The 16,917-nt window shown below is 45.0% G+C and overlaps 2 protein-coding genes across 2 annotated transcripts in view; both read left to right on the top strand.

The window, feature by feature from the left end:
• Positions 1 to 8,583, top strand: part of EFCAB5 (EF-hand calcium binding domain 5) — a 69,359-nt gene extending 60,776 nt beyond the window's left edge. Inside the window, exons 16-20 of the mRNA XM_056865010.1 lie at positions 357 to 463; positions 1,547 to 1,800; positions 2,842 to 3,074; positions 6,794 to 6,890; positions 8,366 to 8,583. Of these exons, the coding sequence (XP_056720988.1) occupies positions 357 to 463; positions 1,547 to 1,800; positions 2,842 to 3,074; positions 6,794 to 6,890; positions 8,366 to 8,583 (909 nt within the window). The remainder of the gene's footprint in view (positions 1 to 356; positions 464 to 1,546; positions 1,801 to 2,841; positions 3,075 to 6,793; positions 6,891 to 8,365) is intronic.
• Positions 8,584 to 12,912: 4,329 nt separating this feature from the next.
• NSRP1 (nuclear speckle splicing regulatory protein 1) overlaps positions 12,913 to 16,917 on the top strand; it is a 36,771-nt gene continuing 32,766 nt past the window's right edge. Inside the window, exons 1-2 of the mRNA XM_056865233.1 lie at positions 12,913 to 12,942; positions 15,825 to 15,906. Coding sequence (XP_056721211.1) covers positions 12,923 to 12,942; positions 15,825 to 15,906 — 102 coding nt within the window. The 5' untranslated portion in view covers positions 12,913 to 12,922. The remainder of the gene's footprint in view (positions 12,943 to 15,824; positions 15,907 to 16,917) is intronic.

Consider the following 16,917-nt stretch of genomic DNA (forward strand, 5'->3'; position numbering starts at 1 on the left):
GGAAAAGTTGAAGGCAGCAGGAAAAGAGGAAGACCCAACAAGAGATGGATTGAGTCTATAAAGGAAGCCACGGCCCTCAATTTGCAAGACCTGAGCAAGGCTGTTAAAGATAGGACGTTTCGGAGGGCATTGATTCATAGGGTCGCCATAGGTCGGAAGTGAGTTGACGGCACTTAACACACACACACCTCCCTTCCACCGAAGTTTATATTTCTCTTCCTAAATTTATTTATTATTTACTTTTTTTTAGCATACCTTTCTTACTGAGACTCAAGGCAGATTGCACAGTGTAGTAAAGTGTTCTCTTAAACCCCCCCCTTACAAGTGGCCATTCAGCAAACTCTCCTCTTTTCCAGATACATGATTACACCTTGCGCCAGGTGATGACTACCAACCAGAAGGGGCACATGGAAACCTTCCCTCATCCAGCGCCAGTGCTCAGCAGAAGCGACAACATCTTCAGGTGGGCTGGAGGGCAGCATTTATAGGGCCCACATTTCAGAGGTCCCATCTAAGGCCAAATACATTTAGGATGATATGGATTTGGGCAGAGTCTGATTGAAAATACCACTGGCCACTTTTTAGTGCCACTGCATGCTGGAGATAGATCGCGATGGGTAGCCATGTTAGTCTGTAGCAGTAGAAAAGAGCAAGAGTCCAGTAGCACCTTAAAGCTAACAAAATTTCTGGCAGGGTATAAGCTTTTGTGAGTCACAGCTCATTTCTTCAAAGCTCCTCAGTGCAAAGGGATTTCCAAACTGCTCCCACCTTCACATGGGGCACTTTCAATCCATTTTCAGTGCACTTTGCAGCTGGATTTTACTATGTGAAACGGCAAAATCCACTTGCAATCAATTGTTAAAGTGTATTGTAAGTGGATTGAAAGTGCATTATTCAGCATGTGTGAAAGTGCCCATGATTTCTTTCAAATATCTGAAAAAGTGAGCTGTGGCCCATGAAAACTCATACCTTCTTAGTCTTTAAGGTGATACTGGACTCTTGCTCATTTCTACTGAGTACAGGAGGTTCTCGTTGCCAGCTCTATCAGGTGGAGCTGTGCAACCGTATGGGGCTCTGTCCACTTAATAACCAGGTATATAGGGAAGATCAATTTGATTTTACAAATAAGACTATATTATAGAATCATAGAGCCCCATGGCACAGAGTGGTAAGCTGCAGTACTGCAGTCCAAGCTCTGCTCACGACCTGAGTTTGATCCCAACGGAAGTTGGTTTCAGGTAGCCAGCTCAAGGTTGACTCAGCCTTCCATCATTCTGAGGTCGGTAAAACGAGTACCCAGCTTGCTGGGGCTAAAGGGAAGATGGCTGGGGAAGGCACTGGCAAACCACCCTGTAAACGAAGTCTGCCTAGGAAACGTCGGGATGTGACGTCACCCCATGGGTTAGAAATGACCCGATGCTTGCACAGGGGACCTTTACCTTTATTTATAGAATAATAGAGTTGGAAGGGGCAATTCAAGCCATCCAGTCCAACTCCCTGCTCAATGCAGGAACTGTAGCGTTCATGTCCCCTTCTTTTGTTCTAGAGATTACCTGTTCAAGTGCATAGACTGTGCAGAGGTGCTGAATGTGTGTGTGTACGAAGATCACCACATTGCAGTTCCACTGAGGGATCCGGCAGGCTACGCCATGGTGGTGCTTGACATCAACATTGGACAGCGTCAAAAGCTGCCATCCTGTGAGCATAAGGACCTGCAGAAGATGCTGAAGATGGTGCAGGCTGCCATTTGTGAGATACTGAAAGAAGAGTCGGGCAGTCTGGAACCCTACTACGCTTTGGGTATTGTGCACCTTGGATAGCAGAATAATTCTCCCAGTGTGGGTGGTCTATGTTGGTCTCCCAAACATACTAAAGGGGGGGGGGGGGACCCAGCAGACACAACCAGTTACTACTAGTTAAAACTTGGAATTAAGAATCTTGAATAAAACTTGCAGGTTATATATCTAACTTGTTGGCGGGTCCAACAACTATGAGTGCTACAAACTAATTTTTAAAAACAGTGGCAATGGGGCTACCAGAAAATGTCAGTTCTGATTGGGAACCCCTGATCTCAGATGTGTACAGGTAGGCTATTGATACTTAGATATGAGAATGCATTCTACATTTCCTTAGACCTATTCAGAGTCCTAGCATTTTTTTTAAATGAGAGCTAATGGGGACAAACCCATAAGTCCTGGGGCTGAGCCTGGAATTAAGCTTTGCAAAATAGTTTTGAGATTATCAGACGACAGGGCAACCCCAAGAATGCTTTCCTGGTAATGCTTTCCAGTAAGCTCCACTGAATAGAGCAAGATTCTCAGTCAACCTGCTTATGATTGCTCTCAGTCTAACAAACAGTGCTATTTAGATAGTGTAGCGCTATTTGAAGTCGATAAAATGGAGAACAATGTTCTTAACAGCCTGCAAATGTTACAAAGTTTTCTTCTTGCATACCAGCAAAATTAGAAATAAAATATTTATTTATTTATTATTTCCTTTTGTTACCCCGCTCTTCCCGGCCAAAGATGGTTTAAATTCATGTCATATATGAATTCCTTAGGTAACAGACTGTCTTCATTATTCCCTGGGAATCCACATGACTAACTACCTCTTCTGTCCATTATTTCCTCCAGGGTTAAAAGGAAATTGTTGTGTCCTTGCTCATTTTAGAGCAGCTGTCAAAGCTATTCTGGAGCAATGACTCTCTTTTTGCTTTGTGAAAGTTACTGCTTCTTGAAAAGGAGATCTAGAGAAGCTTTCTATGCATACGGTCATAGAGCCTTCTCTCACATGCTTCTGAAATAAACGCTTCTGAAAATTCACTTTTGTTTGTGATTCTAGAGGCAGAGTATGTTGGGGACTGGAGGCGCGGGGGAGTCCTCTTCTACCGATTCATACTGCAGGACTTGCAAAACTGTATCTGGAATCTTGACCCAGAGAATTCCTTTAATGAAATAAGGAGCTATGAAGAGCCACCAGTCCTGGTGCACAAGATACTGAAGTGTGTGCTGCTGATTTTGTACCCGCAGTGGGCTGGTACAGAGGAGGTTGAAAACTGGAAATATTGCATACAGGTGAGAAACCCCCCCCCCAAAAAAAGGATTGTGGGGAGGAGGAGTACAAAGGAAGATGTGAGAAGATATATGCTTATCATGCTTTATCATGGGCCAAGAAACAAAGGAAAGCCAACACGACACTGGGTGGCAGATTCGAACTCTAGGGAGCTAATGAATGATTCTAGTTGCACAGATTCATGCACAGGACCCACAATTGCAAGTGTTTAATGTGCATTATCATTTCACACTCCCTACCTGCATATTGTTATGCATTAAAATACCCTCTTATCTTAACCCGGTCACTTAAATAACGAGGGGTGTGCATTCAGATACTCCCAAGCCGAAAATAATTTTTTGGGTATGTTCGACATCTCAAATATATCTGGGAATTTTTCAGGAAACCCAAAACAAAAACAAAAAAAAACTCCCCCAAATGCCAGAAATATTTGGGATTTAACGGGAAGCTTGGGAGCCAGAGTTTGTTGGCTCCCAGCACTATTCCCCCCCCTTTGTTTTTGCGTCTTGGGGGAGTTTTATGGGCTTGCCAGGCTGCTTCTGTCAGTTTCAAGTGTCTTTGTCAGTTTCAAGAGTATTTTTTTTTCCTTTGCAAGAGTTGCTTAGTGTCCCCTTTGTGATTTTTACAATGTTGCTCACTGCTCAGTGCTTGGGTTTGTTCTTCTCTGGATTCACATTAGTTCTGCTGATCTCGCACTGCCACAGTGGCACTGGGTTCTACTGGGCATTGTGTACGTTGCCATTTGTTCTGCTGGGCTTGCAAAATCCCACCCACCCGCCCAGCTTGGATTGTTCTGCTGTCTGTGATTCTCTGGATGCACATTAGTCCTGTTGATCTTACACTGCTACAGTGGCACTGGATTCTTCTGGGCATTCTGTATATTGCCATTTGTTCTGCTAGGTCAGGGGTCTGCAAACTGCGGCTCCCGAGCCGCATGCAGCTCTCTGGCCCGTTGAGTGCGGCTCTCCGAACTTGGTTCAGAGCCTCTGTTCTCGTGCCTGCTCGCGCCGGCAGCCGGGCTGCGTAGCCGGCGCGCCTGAGAGAGAGCAAGAGCGAGAGAGAGCAGGCAAGCGGGCGCGCTGTCTCTCCACCCCCTGCCATGGAGAATGGCCGGGTCCCCCTTTCCCTTGCCCTCAATGGTTGGGAGGCTAAAGCCTTCCCTCCCCTCTAGCCACGCGATTGCTGGGCGGGCGGCTCGGCGGTTCCTGCCCCCCCCGCCCGCCTATCAGCTGTTGGGCGGGGCGGGCTTCCTTTGGTAGACCTGGCCTCCGTCTGAGTCCCATTGGGAGGCCATGTCTACCCACTGGCTTTCTTGGCGGTAGACCTGGACTCTGAGGAGGGGAAAAAGTCCCCCTTCAGAGGCCAGGTCTACCAATTGACTTCTATGGGCCGCCGGAGGCCAGGTCTACTGCCAAGAAAGCCAGTGGGTAGACCTGGCCTCCCAATGGGACTCAGACGGAGGCCAGGTCTACCAATAGGCTTTTATGGCGGTAGACCAGGCCTGCAGACGAGCCTCCGGACGGGGAGGGGGAAATGGCAGGGACTTACAATTTAATTTTTATCAATAAATAAGATCATTATTAAGTATGATATCAAGTTTTATTCAGTGTACCTATAGTTTAATTAAGACTTAAAACTTTAATTAAAGTTTACTAAGTTAATAAACAGTGTACCTACCTGTATAGTTTAAGTTTAAGAAATTTGGCTGTCAAAAGAAATCTTAATCGTTGTTCTGTTGATATTTGGCTCTTTTGACTAATGAGTTTGTCGACCCCTGTGCTAGGCTTGCAACACCCCCCATCCCTTGCTTAGATTTGTTCTGCGGTGATCCTCCAGTTTGACATTAGTCATGTGGAGATTGCACTGCCAGAGTGCACCTCGGTTCTGCTGGTGTTCTGTACATTGCCATTTGTTCTGCTGGGCTTGCAAAAGTGCAGCTCCACCTTCAGTTTCCACTCCATTGATTCTCTGGTTTGACATAAGTCTTGTGGAGCTTGCACTGCTGGAGTGCTCCTGGGTTCTGATGGACAGTCTTTACGTTGCCATTCATTCTGCTGGGCTTGTAAAAGGGCCCCCTGAACTTGAGTTTCCACTCCGGAGATTCTCTGTTTGACAGTAGTCCTGAGGAGCTTGCACTGCCAGAGTGCCCCCAGGTACGTCTGGGCAGTCTGTACATTGCCATCCATTCTGCTGGGCTTGCAAAAGTACACCCCCACCTTCAATTTCTACTGCAGAAATTCTACTCTGGTTTGACATTAGTTCTCTTGGGCTTGCACATCCACAGTGGCCCTGGTTTCTGCTGGGTATCAGCATATTGGCATTGGTTCTGCTGGGCTTGCAAAGGTGCCCCCCCCCCCCGCCTGGAGTTTCCTCTACAAACATTCTGTAGTTTGATTTTGACTCTGTTTGGCTTGGCACATTGGCTTCTGCTTCTGCTGGGATTCCTGGGTTCTGCAATGGTTCTGTTGGGCCCATTCTGTTCGTTCTTCCATGGGATGCATGATTTGACCAGTGACTGCACCTTGCAGGCATGGCTTTTGCCTAGAAGCAGCTTGGAAGTTTCTTCTTTTTTCTCGTCCCCCCCCCCAAAGGAAATAATGGAGGGTGGCTGGGGGCACCCTGTTCAGGGGCCCATAGAATTGGACCCCTTGGTCCAATCTGCTTGAAATTTGGTGGTTATTTAAAGGACAGTATTTGGCAGCTCCTCTGCCACTTTAGTGCCTGTAATTTTAAAAACAACCCCCCCACCTGGAAATTTCCCCACGGGGAATAATGCACCCCAAAATTTGGATTCCCAAAAAAACCCAAATCCAAATACCATATAGGTATTGGAATTTTGAGATACCAATATTTTTCAGGTCCAATATACCCAAATCTGAAAAATACTGATTTTTTTTGCACACACCAACTTATAACAGTTCTGTGGAATCTCCAGGAGAGCTTCAAAAGTTGTTAGCCCCTGAGAACAACCTCCTAATTTGCCTCTGATAGCTCTCCCCTCACCCTGTTAGCCCCCTCTTTTCTCCAATTCTGAGAAGAATCTAAAATGACATCACCCCGCCTACCTCCACTGTTCCCAGGGTGCAGCTTTACAGCTGGTGAACATGGCTGTTCACATCTACAAAAAATATAACTTCCGTGTGATTTGCTGGATGTCAGTTTCATTGCAAAGGCAGAATCTGAAGGTGCCTATTGGAGAATGAAGTTGACACACTGCCTGACCACCTTTAAAAAATGGCGCCTGCATTTTCAGCATTTGTGGTTATCAGAGGTAGCAGGAAGGGTACGCCAGATGTGATGCAGGGCATCTCATGTCCTCCTATTCACATGGAAACACAGGGGTGGGATTGGTTTATTTTATGATAAACTCTGCCCCCTCCTGTGCTCTACCTTGCTCGACAGGAGTGCTGCAGTGTTTTCTGTCATTCTGGCTCTAGTTCTAGCTGTAGGCTGGGCTGGAAGCCACTGAGTACAGCAAGGTGAGATCTCTCCTGCTTTCCGTATGAATCAGTAGACGGGTGGATCAATGGGATGGCCCTTATCTAGATTGGCCTTTAAAAAAAAGTAGACCTCTCCCCCCACCTTGCAACTTTTAGCCACCAGACATTACAATTCCCACTCTTCCTTTCCTTTTGCCATTATCATCTTTCAAAATGCTTTTGTCCACCGCACCCCCAGTTTTTTGGTCATTCTGTAATTATTTTTGTTCATTGCCTCACAGAACATTGATAAAGAACTTATTGAGAACATTTGCTACTTTGACCCAACTGCTGCCTATGTCCAAATTCGGTCAGAAGTTGTGTATAGGTGCCTCCAAGGTAATTCTAAATATATATGTTCCGATCCCCAAATTTCGGTGCTACTGCATTTATGTCTCCCTGCATTGAAAACCCCTGAGGCATTTCTCCCAATTCAGCTTTGCCCCGTTTGCAATGAGAGTGTAAATTAGGTTGACCAGGCTGTGCAAACTCTACCTTTCTTCTTCAGATACATTCTAGCGGTATCTGAAGAACTGAGCTCTGACTCACAAAAGCTCATATCCTGCCAGAAATTTTATTCACCGTTATGGCGTCTTGTGCAGTCCCACATGGGGACTGTGCATGTGCGGGCCGACCACGGAAAACATTTCCAAAGCTTTCTAGTAGACTAAGAGTGTCCTTCCACCCTCTGGCCCTTTCCTGCCAAAACGATCATGTGACCAGGAGGGCAGCTACTCCTTCAGTTCTCTTTTTGCCACCCCGAAGAACATTGCTGTACTACGGTTTTTCCCCACCTCATTCTTGAGGCTGAGGAGACTTGTTTCTTTCATCAACAATCTAGTGAAGAATAAACCACACTCAAAAAAAAAATGTTTCAGGTGTTTGGCTGGATGGAAAACCAATTTAGTGGCTTAATTGCAGTCTGTATCCTGACTGTACACAGACTTGAATAAGTAACACAAAGAGAATTCCCACTAAGTCACGAAGCTTGCTGGTTAACTTTGGGCTGATCACTTCCTCTCGGCTTAACCTACCTCACAAGGCTGTTGTGAGGACAAAATGGAGGAAAGGAGGATCATGTACACTGCTCTGGCAGAAAAAAGGTTCCCCACCCCTGCTCTAGGAAGTCACAAACAAGACGACTGCAGCAGCACCATCCTGCCTGTGTTCCACAGCACCTAATATAACAGGCATGCTCCTCTGATACTAGAGAGAATAGGTATGCAGCATGACTAGTATCCATTTTAACTAATAGCCATGAATACCCCTTTATTCCATGAATATGTTCACTCCCCTCTTAAAGCCTTCCAAGTTGGCAGCCATCACCACATCCTGGGGCAGAAAGTTCCACACAAAAACCACTTTAAAGTGGTTTTTATATAAAAACCACTTTAGAGTTGGTTTTTATATGCCGACTTTCTCTACCACTTAAGGGAGAATCAAACCGGCTTACAATCGCCTTCCCTTCCCCTCCCCACAACAGACACCCCGTGAGGTAGGTGGGGCTAAGAGTGTGACTAGCCCAAGGCCGCCCAGCTGGCTTCATGTGTAGGAGTGGGGAAACAAATCCAGTTCACCAGATTAGCCTCCACTGCTCATGTGGAGGAGTGGGGGAACCAAACCTGGTTCTCCAGATCAGCGCCCGCCGCTCCAAACCACCGCTCTTAACCACTACACCACACCAGCACACATGTCAGCAGGGACTTGCGTGGGGAGGTGCCAAGTCAGCCAGCTTTGTTAGACCATACTAAGTAGGAAGGAAGAACTGGAATAAGTAGCTTATTCACCTTTTGTGTGTATGTTTTTCAATGTAGGTATACAGAGGACAGCCATATGGAAGCTTGGCTCAGCTCCAGTGGAGTATCTTTACAACTGGACACTCACCTGTCTGTCATTAATAGATCTTGCAAAGACACTTCGGTGTTCTCAGACTACGCCTTCACAGTCTTACGGGCTGCTGCTTCTCAGCCCAATTCAGTCAAAAACAGCATCCAATAGTTCAGAATACAACCAAACCACCAATTTTATTTAAATGTGTCATAAACAGTTTAAAGCAAATGTTAAAGAGTTATTTGTTTTTTTGGTTCAGTTAGCTTCTTCCTGCTGTTCATATCGGTTATTTGTTGTATTACCATTTAAGTTAAAATAACACTTCTCAGTTAAATTAAAACAAGTAACTTAGAGGCTACAGGGATGTCTGTCTTCTGACTTTCACTTAATTTTGATCAGAAATGGGGAGGCCCCAATACTTTGTTGCTTGCTAGTTATTTGTAAATTGCTGCTGTGATGGTAGCTTTTGTTTTTGTAATAATATTAAATTTAATAAACATTTTAAAAAACAGAAAAGAAAGGGGAGGGGAGCGGGATTAGAAGGCAGGGAGGTTGAAACTTGTGCCTCAGCTGGATGTCTGCAAAATTGGCAAGTGATTATACAGAAGGACAACGAGAAGAATAAAAGCACTTCAGAATTACGGTATATGGTGTACTCTCTTCTGAAGAGGCTTTTGGGAAGTCATTTGACACTTGATGTGCAGACAGCTTCCATTTCAGCTCCTCCCAAAGGGAAATGAACCCTTCATTTTAAGGCAACAAGAAGCTTTCTTATTGGCTAGAGCTGGAGGCGACCACACACCCCAGTGTTCTGATCCAAGATTCCATCTTTGCAATCTTTCTGTAGAATCTTTTTTTAATAAAATTTGGGGAAATTAAATTCATTTTGCCTTGGATTTTTTTTTAAGCAGACAAAAAAAAATGACACTCCTACCAAACATTTTGTAATTTGAGATTGCTTTTAACTTTCCCTGATAAATTGATTATGGCATTATTAGTTTTTTGTTTTTGTTTTTAAATCTCTGATTATCTCATGCCTGTTTCCACAGCAGTAAGTGAATCTCTTGCAGGGACTGGGAAGGGGAGGAGAGGCGGTTCAAGTACTTGGTAATGATATCCATGGGAACAATGTCCTTAAAGATATCCTGATAAGGACAGGTCCTTATCAGCTCACTAGCAATTCAGCAAGAATACAAATCACTGTTTCTAATAAAACTGAGGACAGTGTGTTTTAGACATCTACCTAGTTTGTCTTTAAAATATGAATGCATGAATATGTCTTTTGGGGGATTTTTCTGAGCATATTTACTTTCCTCCTTTTGCTGGTGTTCACGATTCATTTAGATCACACCATTTTTATGTCATTCTTCACTGAAACACAACTGATGCAAGAATAACATTGAAAAGTGCTAGTTTTAACAGGAAGAATACAAGGAAATGGAAAAAGTTTATGAAAACAAAGACTCACAGGTTCAGTTCACACATAGGATAAGGGAAACTGAAATGGTTATTTTGTGTCCAGCCAGCAGAGATAAGAAATCTGATAGCATCCCTGCTATAAGGCACATAGCCGAGCAGTCTGTGGCATACTCCACTATCACCGACAACCAACCATCCAAATAAAGCAGTAAATCACCAAGGTTGGTTCTGGGTTCTAACCCATGCCTACTAGTTCACTAACTTGGTACCCCACAGATCTCGTAGTTAGCCAAAGGTATATACAGGCTTACATAAGCCTTGTGATTCCTGAACTCGAGAAGGAAGCAGTAGGTAGGGGGTAGGGTTGCCAGGTCCCTCTTCGCCATTGGTGGGAGGTTTTGGGGGCGGAGCCTGAGGAGGGTGGGGTTTGGGGACTTCAGTGCCATAGAGTCCAATTGCCAAAGTGGCCATTTTCTCCAGGGGAACTGATCTCTATGGGCTGGAGATAGGGTTGCCAGGTCCCTCTTTGCCATTAGCTGGAGGTTTTTGGGGTGGAACCTGAGGAGGGTGGGGATTGGGGAGAGACTTCAATGCCATAGAGTCCAATTGCCAAAGGAGCCATTTTCTCCAGGTGAACTGATCTCTATTGGCTGGAGATTGGTTGTAATAGCAGGAGATCTCCAGCTAGTAGCTGGAGGCTGGCAACCCTATTAGGGGGAGCTTGACAAACTGGCCCTTTTGCCAGCCAACCTTTATATTGCTGAGTTTAGACCAGTGGTTCTCAAAGTGGGCAGTACCACCCCCTGGGGGGTGGGATTACCTAGGGCAGGGGTCGACAAACTCATTAGTCAAAAGAGCTAAATATCAACAGTACAACGATTGAGATTTCTTTTGAGAGCCAAATTTCTTAAACTATATAGGTAGGTACACTGTTTATTAACTTAATAAACTTTAATTAAGTTTTAAGTCTTAATTAAACTATAGGTACACTGAATAAAACTTGATATCATACTTAATAGTGATCTTATTTATTGATAAAAATTAAATTGTAAGTCCCTACCATTTCCCCCTCCCCGTCCGGAGTCCTCGTCTGCAGGCCTGGTCTACCGCCATAAAAGCCTATTGGTAGACCTGGCCTCCGGCTGAGTCCCACTGGGAGGCCAGGTCTACCCACTGGCTTTCTTGGCAGTAGACCTGGCCTCCAACGGGCCATAGAAGCCAATTGGTAGACCTGGCCTCTGAAGGGGGACTTTTTCCCCTCCTCGGAGTCCAGGTCTACCGCCAAGAAAGCCAGTGGGTAGATGTGGCCTCCCAATGGGACTCAGCCGGAGGCCAGGTCTACCAAAGGAAGCCGGCCCCGCACAACAGCTGATAGGCGGGCGGGGGGGCCCAGGAACTGCCGAGCCGCCCACTGTGAACAGACTTCTGGACTTGATGTGTCTCGGTCTGATCCAGCAGGGCCTTTCTTATGTTCTTATGTAGGGCTTTAAGAGGGGAGTGGCTGTGTTCATGGAGGAGAGGGCTATCCATGGCTACTAGTCGGAATGAATACTAGTCATGATGCACACCTATTTTCTGCAGTATCAGAGGAGCATGCCTATTCTATTAGGTGCCATGGGACACAGGCAGAATAACACTTCTGCAGTTGTTTTTTTTCTGGGCCATGCATACCTATTCTCTCCTATTCTCACCATGCATACCTATTCTCTCCAGGATCAGAGGAGGGTGGTCTTTCTTATATTTAGGAAGCCCTCTTCCCCCGTGGAAAAATGCCCCTTCGGAAGCAGGGCCGGATTGAGGTTTGATGAGGCCCTAGGCACAACACTACTGAAGGTCGTGGGGCCCTTTACATGTCCAGCTGTCCTTTGTCAACAACAAAGTGTCGCTGTTTTTGGTGTTGAATACATGCTATATGGTAATTTATGGATCTAATAGGTATCTAAAGCCATTTAGATACATAACAAAATATGTATTTTATCAAAGTAATTGTTGAACTGAAATACAATTAAGAAGTATAGTAATAGTGAAATAATTATTATGCTCAAACTTAAAATGATTTTTTATTCATAACGAACTTAATAATGCAAACACATTGGCATTTGGCAAAAACAAAAGTTCCGTTAGAAACACAATTTACAAAGACTCATAATCTAGTCTCTAGAAACTTGCTATAACATGAAATAATAATAGGTGTAAATATACATCCAGGTTTTTTTTCCTTTAAAATTTTTTGGGGGGCCCCAAGAGAGTGGGGCCCTACTCTTTGATCGAATCCCTTATTTATACTTTGTATTAATTTTTATATTAGGTATTGACTTAATAATGTTGGATACGATAAGAACAGGTTAGTTAAAATAATATTGGGATTAGTTCCGTTAGCAAAAGTTTATACAATTTATTTTTAGATGGGAGAGGAAGAGGGGGAAGTCATCTTATTGTTAACTTAGAGATATTACCTGTTTTACTTTTTATTATCACTATTATATTGTTTTTGTTGATACATTGAATGAAGAAAATAAAAAAATATTAATAATAAAAAAGAGAGTGGGGCCCTACTCTTTGATCGAATCCCTTATTTATACTTTGTATTAATTTTTATATTAGGTATTGTCTCATAATGTTGGATACGATAAGAACAGGTTAATTAAAATAATATTGGGATTAGTTCCGTTAGCAAAAGTTTATACAATTTATTTTTAGATGGGAGAGGGGGAAGTCATCTTATTGTTAACTTAGAGATATTACCTGTTTTACTTTTTATTATCACTATTATATTGTTTTTGTTGATACATTAAAAGAAGAAAATAAAAAAAATTAATAATAAAAAAGAGAAATAAAAAAATAATAAAAAAATAAAAAATAAAAGAAGAAAATAATAAAATAATAAAAAAGAGAGAGTGGGGCCCTAAGTTATAGCCTGTTTAGCTCAGACATCAACGCGGCACTGTTCAGAAGCCGCACAACCCCCTCGCCCCGCCCCCGGCCCCGCCCCCGGAAGGCGCGGCCTCCTCCCCGCCCCTCCCTCCAGCCTTCAGCGCGCAGAATCCGACGCGGCCCCCCGCGCCAGCCGAGGCCCCGCCCAAGGGAGGGGCGAGCGACGGAGGCTCCTCCCACCGGGCAAGATGGCGGCCCCGAGCAAGCAGTGAGTGGGGGAGGGGCGCCGGGCTGAGGCGATTCTGCGGGTGGGAGGAGAGAAGAGGCCGGAGGGGATAAAGCGGGGCGGCGGCGGGCTGGGAGGGGAGGGAAAGGCGGCGTACCTGGGAAGGGGGTCGCTTCGACGCGCTCCAGCGCCCTCCGGCCTGAACGGCGCCTCCGAGCATGTGCAGAGCGCTCTCCCTCAGCGCTCTGCCCGGCCCTAACCCCACCTCAAGGATAAATAGGGTTGCCAGGTCCCTTTTCGCCACCGACGGGAGTTTTTTTGGGGCGGAGCCTGAGGAGGGCGGGGTTTGGGGAGGGGCTTCACGTCGAGTCCAGTGGCCAAAGCAGCCAGGGGAACTGATCTCTAGCGGCAGGAGACCTCCAGCTAGTTCCTGGAGGTTGGCAACCCTAAGGATAAAACGGGCCCACGCATTGTGAGGGAAGGGATGAGGCCAGGTGTTCAGCCTGAACTCCTCATAGGTAGGGTGGCCAACCTCCAGGTAATAGCCGAAGATCTGCTGTTACAACTGACCTCCAACCGATCGAGATCAGTTCCCCTGGAGAAAATGGCCGCTTTGGCCATTGGACTCTATGGCATTGAAGTCCCTTCCCCGAACTCCTCCTTCCTCCCTCCCTCCCTAGGCTCCACCCCAAAAACCTCCTGCTGGTGGTGAAGAGGGACCTGGCAACCCTATGGGCTGGAGATGGCTACTGAAGTTAGGGTTGCCAACCTCCAGGTAATAACAATGTGTAATGACAATAGTATATTGAATGTAACAATGTGCTACCAAGCCAATTGTATATATACAATAAAGTATTTCTCAGTCCTGGGTATATAACAATGTGCTAACAAACCAATTGCATATGTTAAACGATCGTATCCCTTTCTACCCTTCTTCACTTGAAGACATTGTACCAGGACTGTGAAATAAATAAATAAATAAAACATATATATGTTATATATAAATTTATATATATATGTGTGTGTGTGTGTATATATATGTGTGTATATATATGTGTGTATATATATATATATATATATATATATATATATATATATATATATATATATAAAACATATATACACACGCAATTGGTTTGTTAGCACGTTGTTATATACCCAGGACTGAGAAATACTTTGTTGTATATATACAATTGGCTTGGTAGCACATTGTTACATTCAATATCTTGTCATTACACATTGTTATCAGCCTGTTTCTGTACTAATTTTCTAACCTTAGGTCACGGTGCAGAGGTGTTGATTTTTTATTGCAACCTCCAGGTCATAGCCGAAGATCTCCTGCTATTACAACTGATCGCCAGCTGATAGAGATCAGTTCACTTGGAGAAAATGGCTGCTTTGGCCATTGGATTCTTAAGCCCCTCCCCTCCCCAACCCCACCCTCATCAGGCCCCGCCCCCAAAATCTCCCACCGATATCGAAGAGGGACCTGGCAACCCTACTCATAGGAAGGAATGGGATAAAATGGCAAGAAGTTGAGGTTATTATGGTGGGTGGCTAGGGTTGCCAGGTTGGGAAATACCTGGAGATTTTGGGGGTGGAGCCTGAGGAGGGTGGGATTTGGGAGGGGCGGGACTCCAATGGGGTAAATTTCACCTTCCAAAGCAGCCATTCTCTCCAGGTGAAGTGATCTCTGTCATCTGGACACCAGTTATAATCCCAGGTGATTCTCTGATCTCCAGCCACCACCTGGTGGTTGGCAACCCTATGGGTGGATAAAGGAGATTTCCCCCTGCTGCAAGAGCAGCTTGAAAATTTGAGACCCTGTCAGGCTTGTGGATGGAGGGATAGGTAGGTAGGGACCAAGAAAAGGGGCTGAGGGGGCAGCTTGACCACCTTCACCCTGGGCTAGGAGAGGAGTAGGGATGCCAGCCTCCAGGTGGGACCTGGGTATCACCCAGTTACAGCTCATCTCCAGACTACAGTGATCAGTTCCCCTGTAGAAAGTGGATACTTTGCAGGGTGGACTCTGCCCCACTGAGGCCCCTGTCCTCTCCAGGCTCCACCCTCAAATTTCCAGGAATGTCCAAACCTGGAGATGGCAACCCTATGCCTCCTGTCCCCTGCTGGTGGCCAGGGGGGCCTGGCTACCCTGGCAGGTGTGCCATTTATCCCAAATACTAGCCCTGGCTAGTATTTGGATGGGACATCTCCAAGGAATAACAGGGGCATGACCAGGGGCAGGCAATGGAAAACCACCTCTGAACTTGAAAACCCCATCGGGTCTGTATAAGTCAGCTGTGACTTGATGGCAAAAGAAGAAGAGAGACTCAGTATGACAAGCAAAGAGAGAGGGGAACACCTTTCTCCCTTCCATGCTAGTTTCTGTTTGCTGGCAGTTTTTGACACAAGGGGACATTTCAAAATGTGATTCTTCACCTACTGAGGGCATTCTCCATATGTAAACCGAGCCTCAGCCTGCAGTAAAGGAGTGGAGTCAACTTTGAACACCCCTCTACTTGCCTCCCCTACCCCATATAAGTGTTGATTCTCTTCATTCCACATAAGGTAGATTCTGATATCTTGCTTTTTCCCCTAGCTGGGACCCAAAGCAGCTTACAGTAACGTTCTCTTCTCCATTTTATCTGTACAACAACAACCCTGTTAGGCAGGTCAGGTTGAGAGAGAGTGACTGACCAAAGTTTACCCAAGCAAGCTTCTGTGGCAAAGTAGGGATTTGAACCTGGTTCTCCTCAATCCTAGTCTGAAACTCTAACCACCACACTCCTCCTTTCTAAAGTGGTCCCCAAAGTAACTTCTGCACTTTTCACACTTAATGCAGCTTAAGAAAATTGCTATTGAACAGCCAGTGTGGGGGCATTTTATGGAGAGGTGGCAAATCTTTTTTTTTTTTGTCTCCACAGATATGGTCTTATTTTTCCCAAGAAAGCACAACAGAAAACCTTCATCAAACATTCTGTCTTCATGGATGACTCCGATGAAGAGGTCAGTTTGTATTGAAAAATGATCAGAGGGAGGCGGTTTACACAAATTCCAAATTAAAACAGATTTAAAAACAGCTGTAAAGCTATGTTATCAAAGATAGAAAACCACTTCGGATGCTGATTAATAAGCCAAAAACAGCTCAGACAGTTAAACCAAGTTGCTTCGGAATTAGGAAAGACACAAGTGCCGTCCGAAAGGTTGGGCAGATCCATCTCAGGATAGTATTTTGTAGAGAGGAAACACCCACTGAAAAGGTCCTGCTTTGTGCCAAACGTCAGAAGGCCAGAGCCATAGGAGCAGGGCCCTATCCAGTCTTTTGAGCTTCATATGGGCCCCAGGGCCATGTGGGTTCTAGATCAAATCATGCCCGAACACTTCCTAGAATCAAAAATGACTCAACTGATACTGTTGTGCTTTGGTCACATTGTGAGAATGCTAGTCACTGGAAAAGACTATAATGCTAGGAAAAGTTGGAGGCAGTAGGAAAAGAGGAAGACACAACATGAGAAGGATTGACTCAATAAAGGGAGTTTGCAAGGCATGAGCAATGATGTTAATGATAGGATGTTTTGAAAGTCATCAATTCATAGGGTTGCCGTAAGTCAGAACTGACTTGACAACAACGCACACACATGGGCTCCAGGTATTGTTATACAATAGCAGTACTGCAGCATTTTTAACAACCTAGAAACTAACAGGAAAGCACTTTCAAAATAGGTGTTGGGAATTCCTTGAGGACGGAACCAGTTAATATCCATGTTATCACATTTGTGGCCAGCTGAAGTTTCTGAACTGTTTTCATAGGCAGCCCTATGTGAAGTGCTTTGCAGTAATCTGGCCTGGCTAAAGCATGAATTGTAGCATATATTCTTGTCTTGTGTCTCTTCTGCTTTCGACACTGACAGCTTTTGCTGTATTGTTAAATATCAAGGAATAGGTTTATTTCACTTTCTTGCTTGTGCTCTCTGTTTGGAAAGGAGCATAACAGACTTCTATGGTACCATAGGAGGA

Source organism: Euleptes europaea, chromosome 19, assembly GCF_029931775.1.
Source record: "Euleptes europaea isolate rEulEur1 chromosome 19, rEulEur1.hap1, whole genome shotgun sequence".
In the NCBI taxonomy this organism is placed as follows: domain Eukaryota; kingdom Metazoa; phylum Chordata; class Lepidosauria; order Squamata; family Sphaerodactylidae; genus Euleptes; species Euleptes europaea.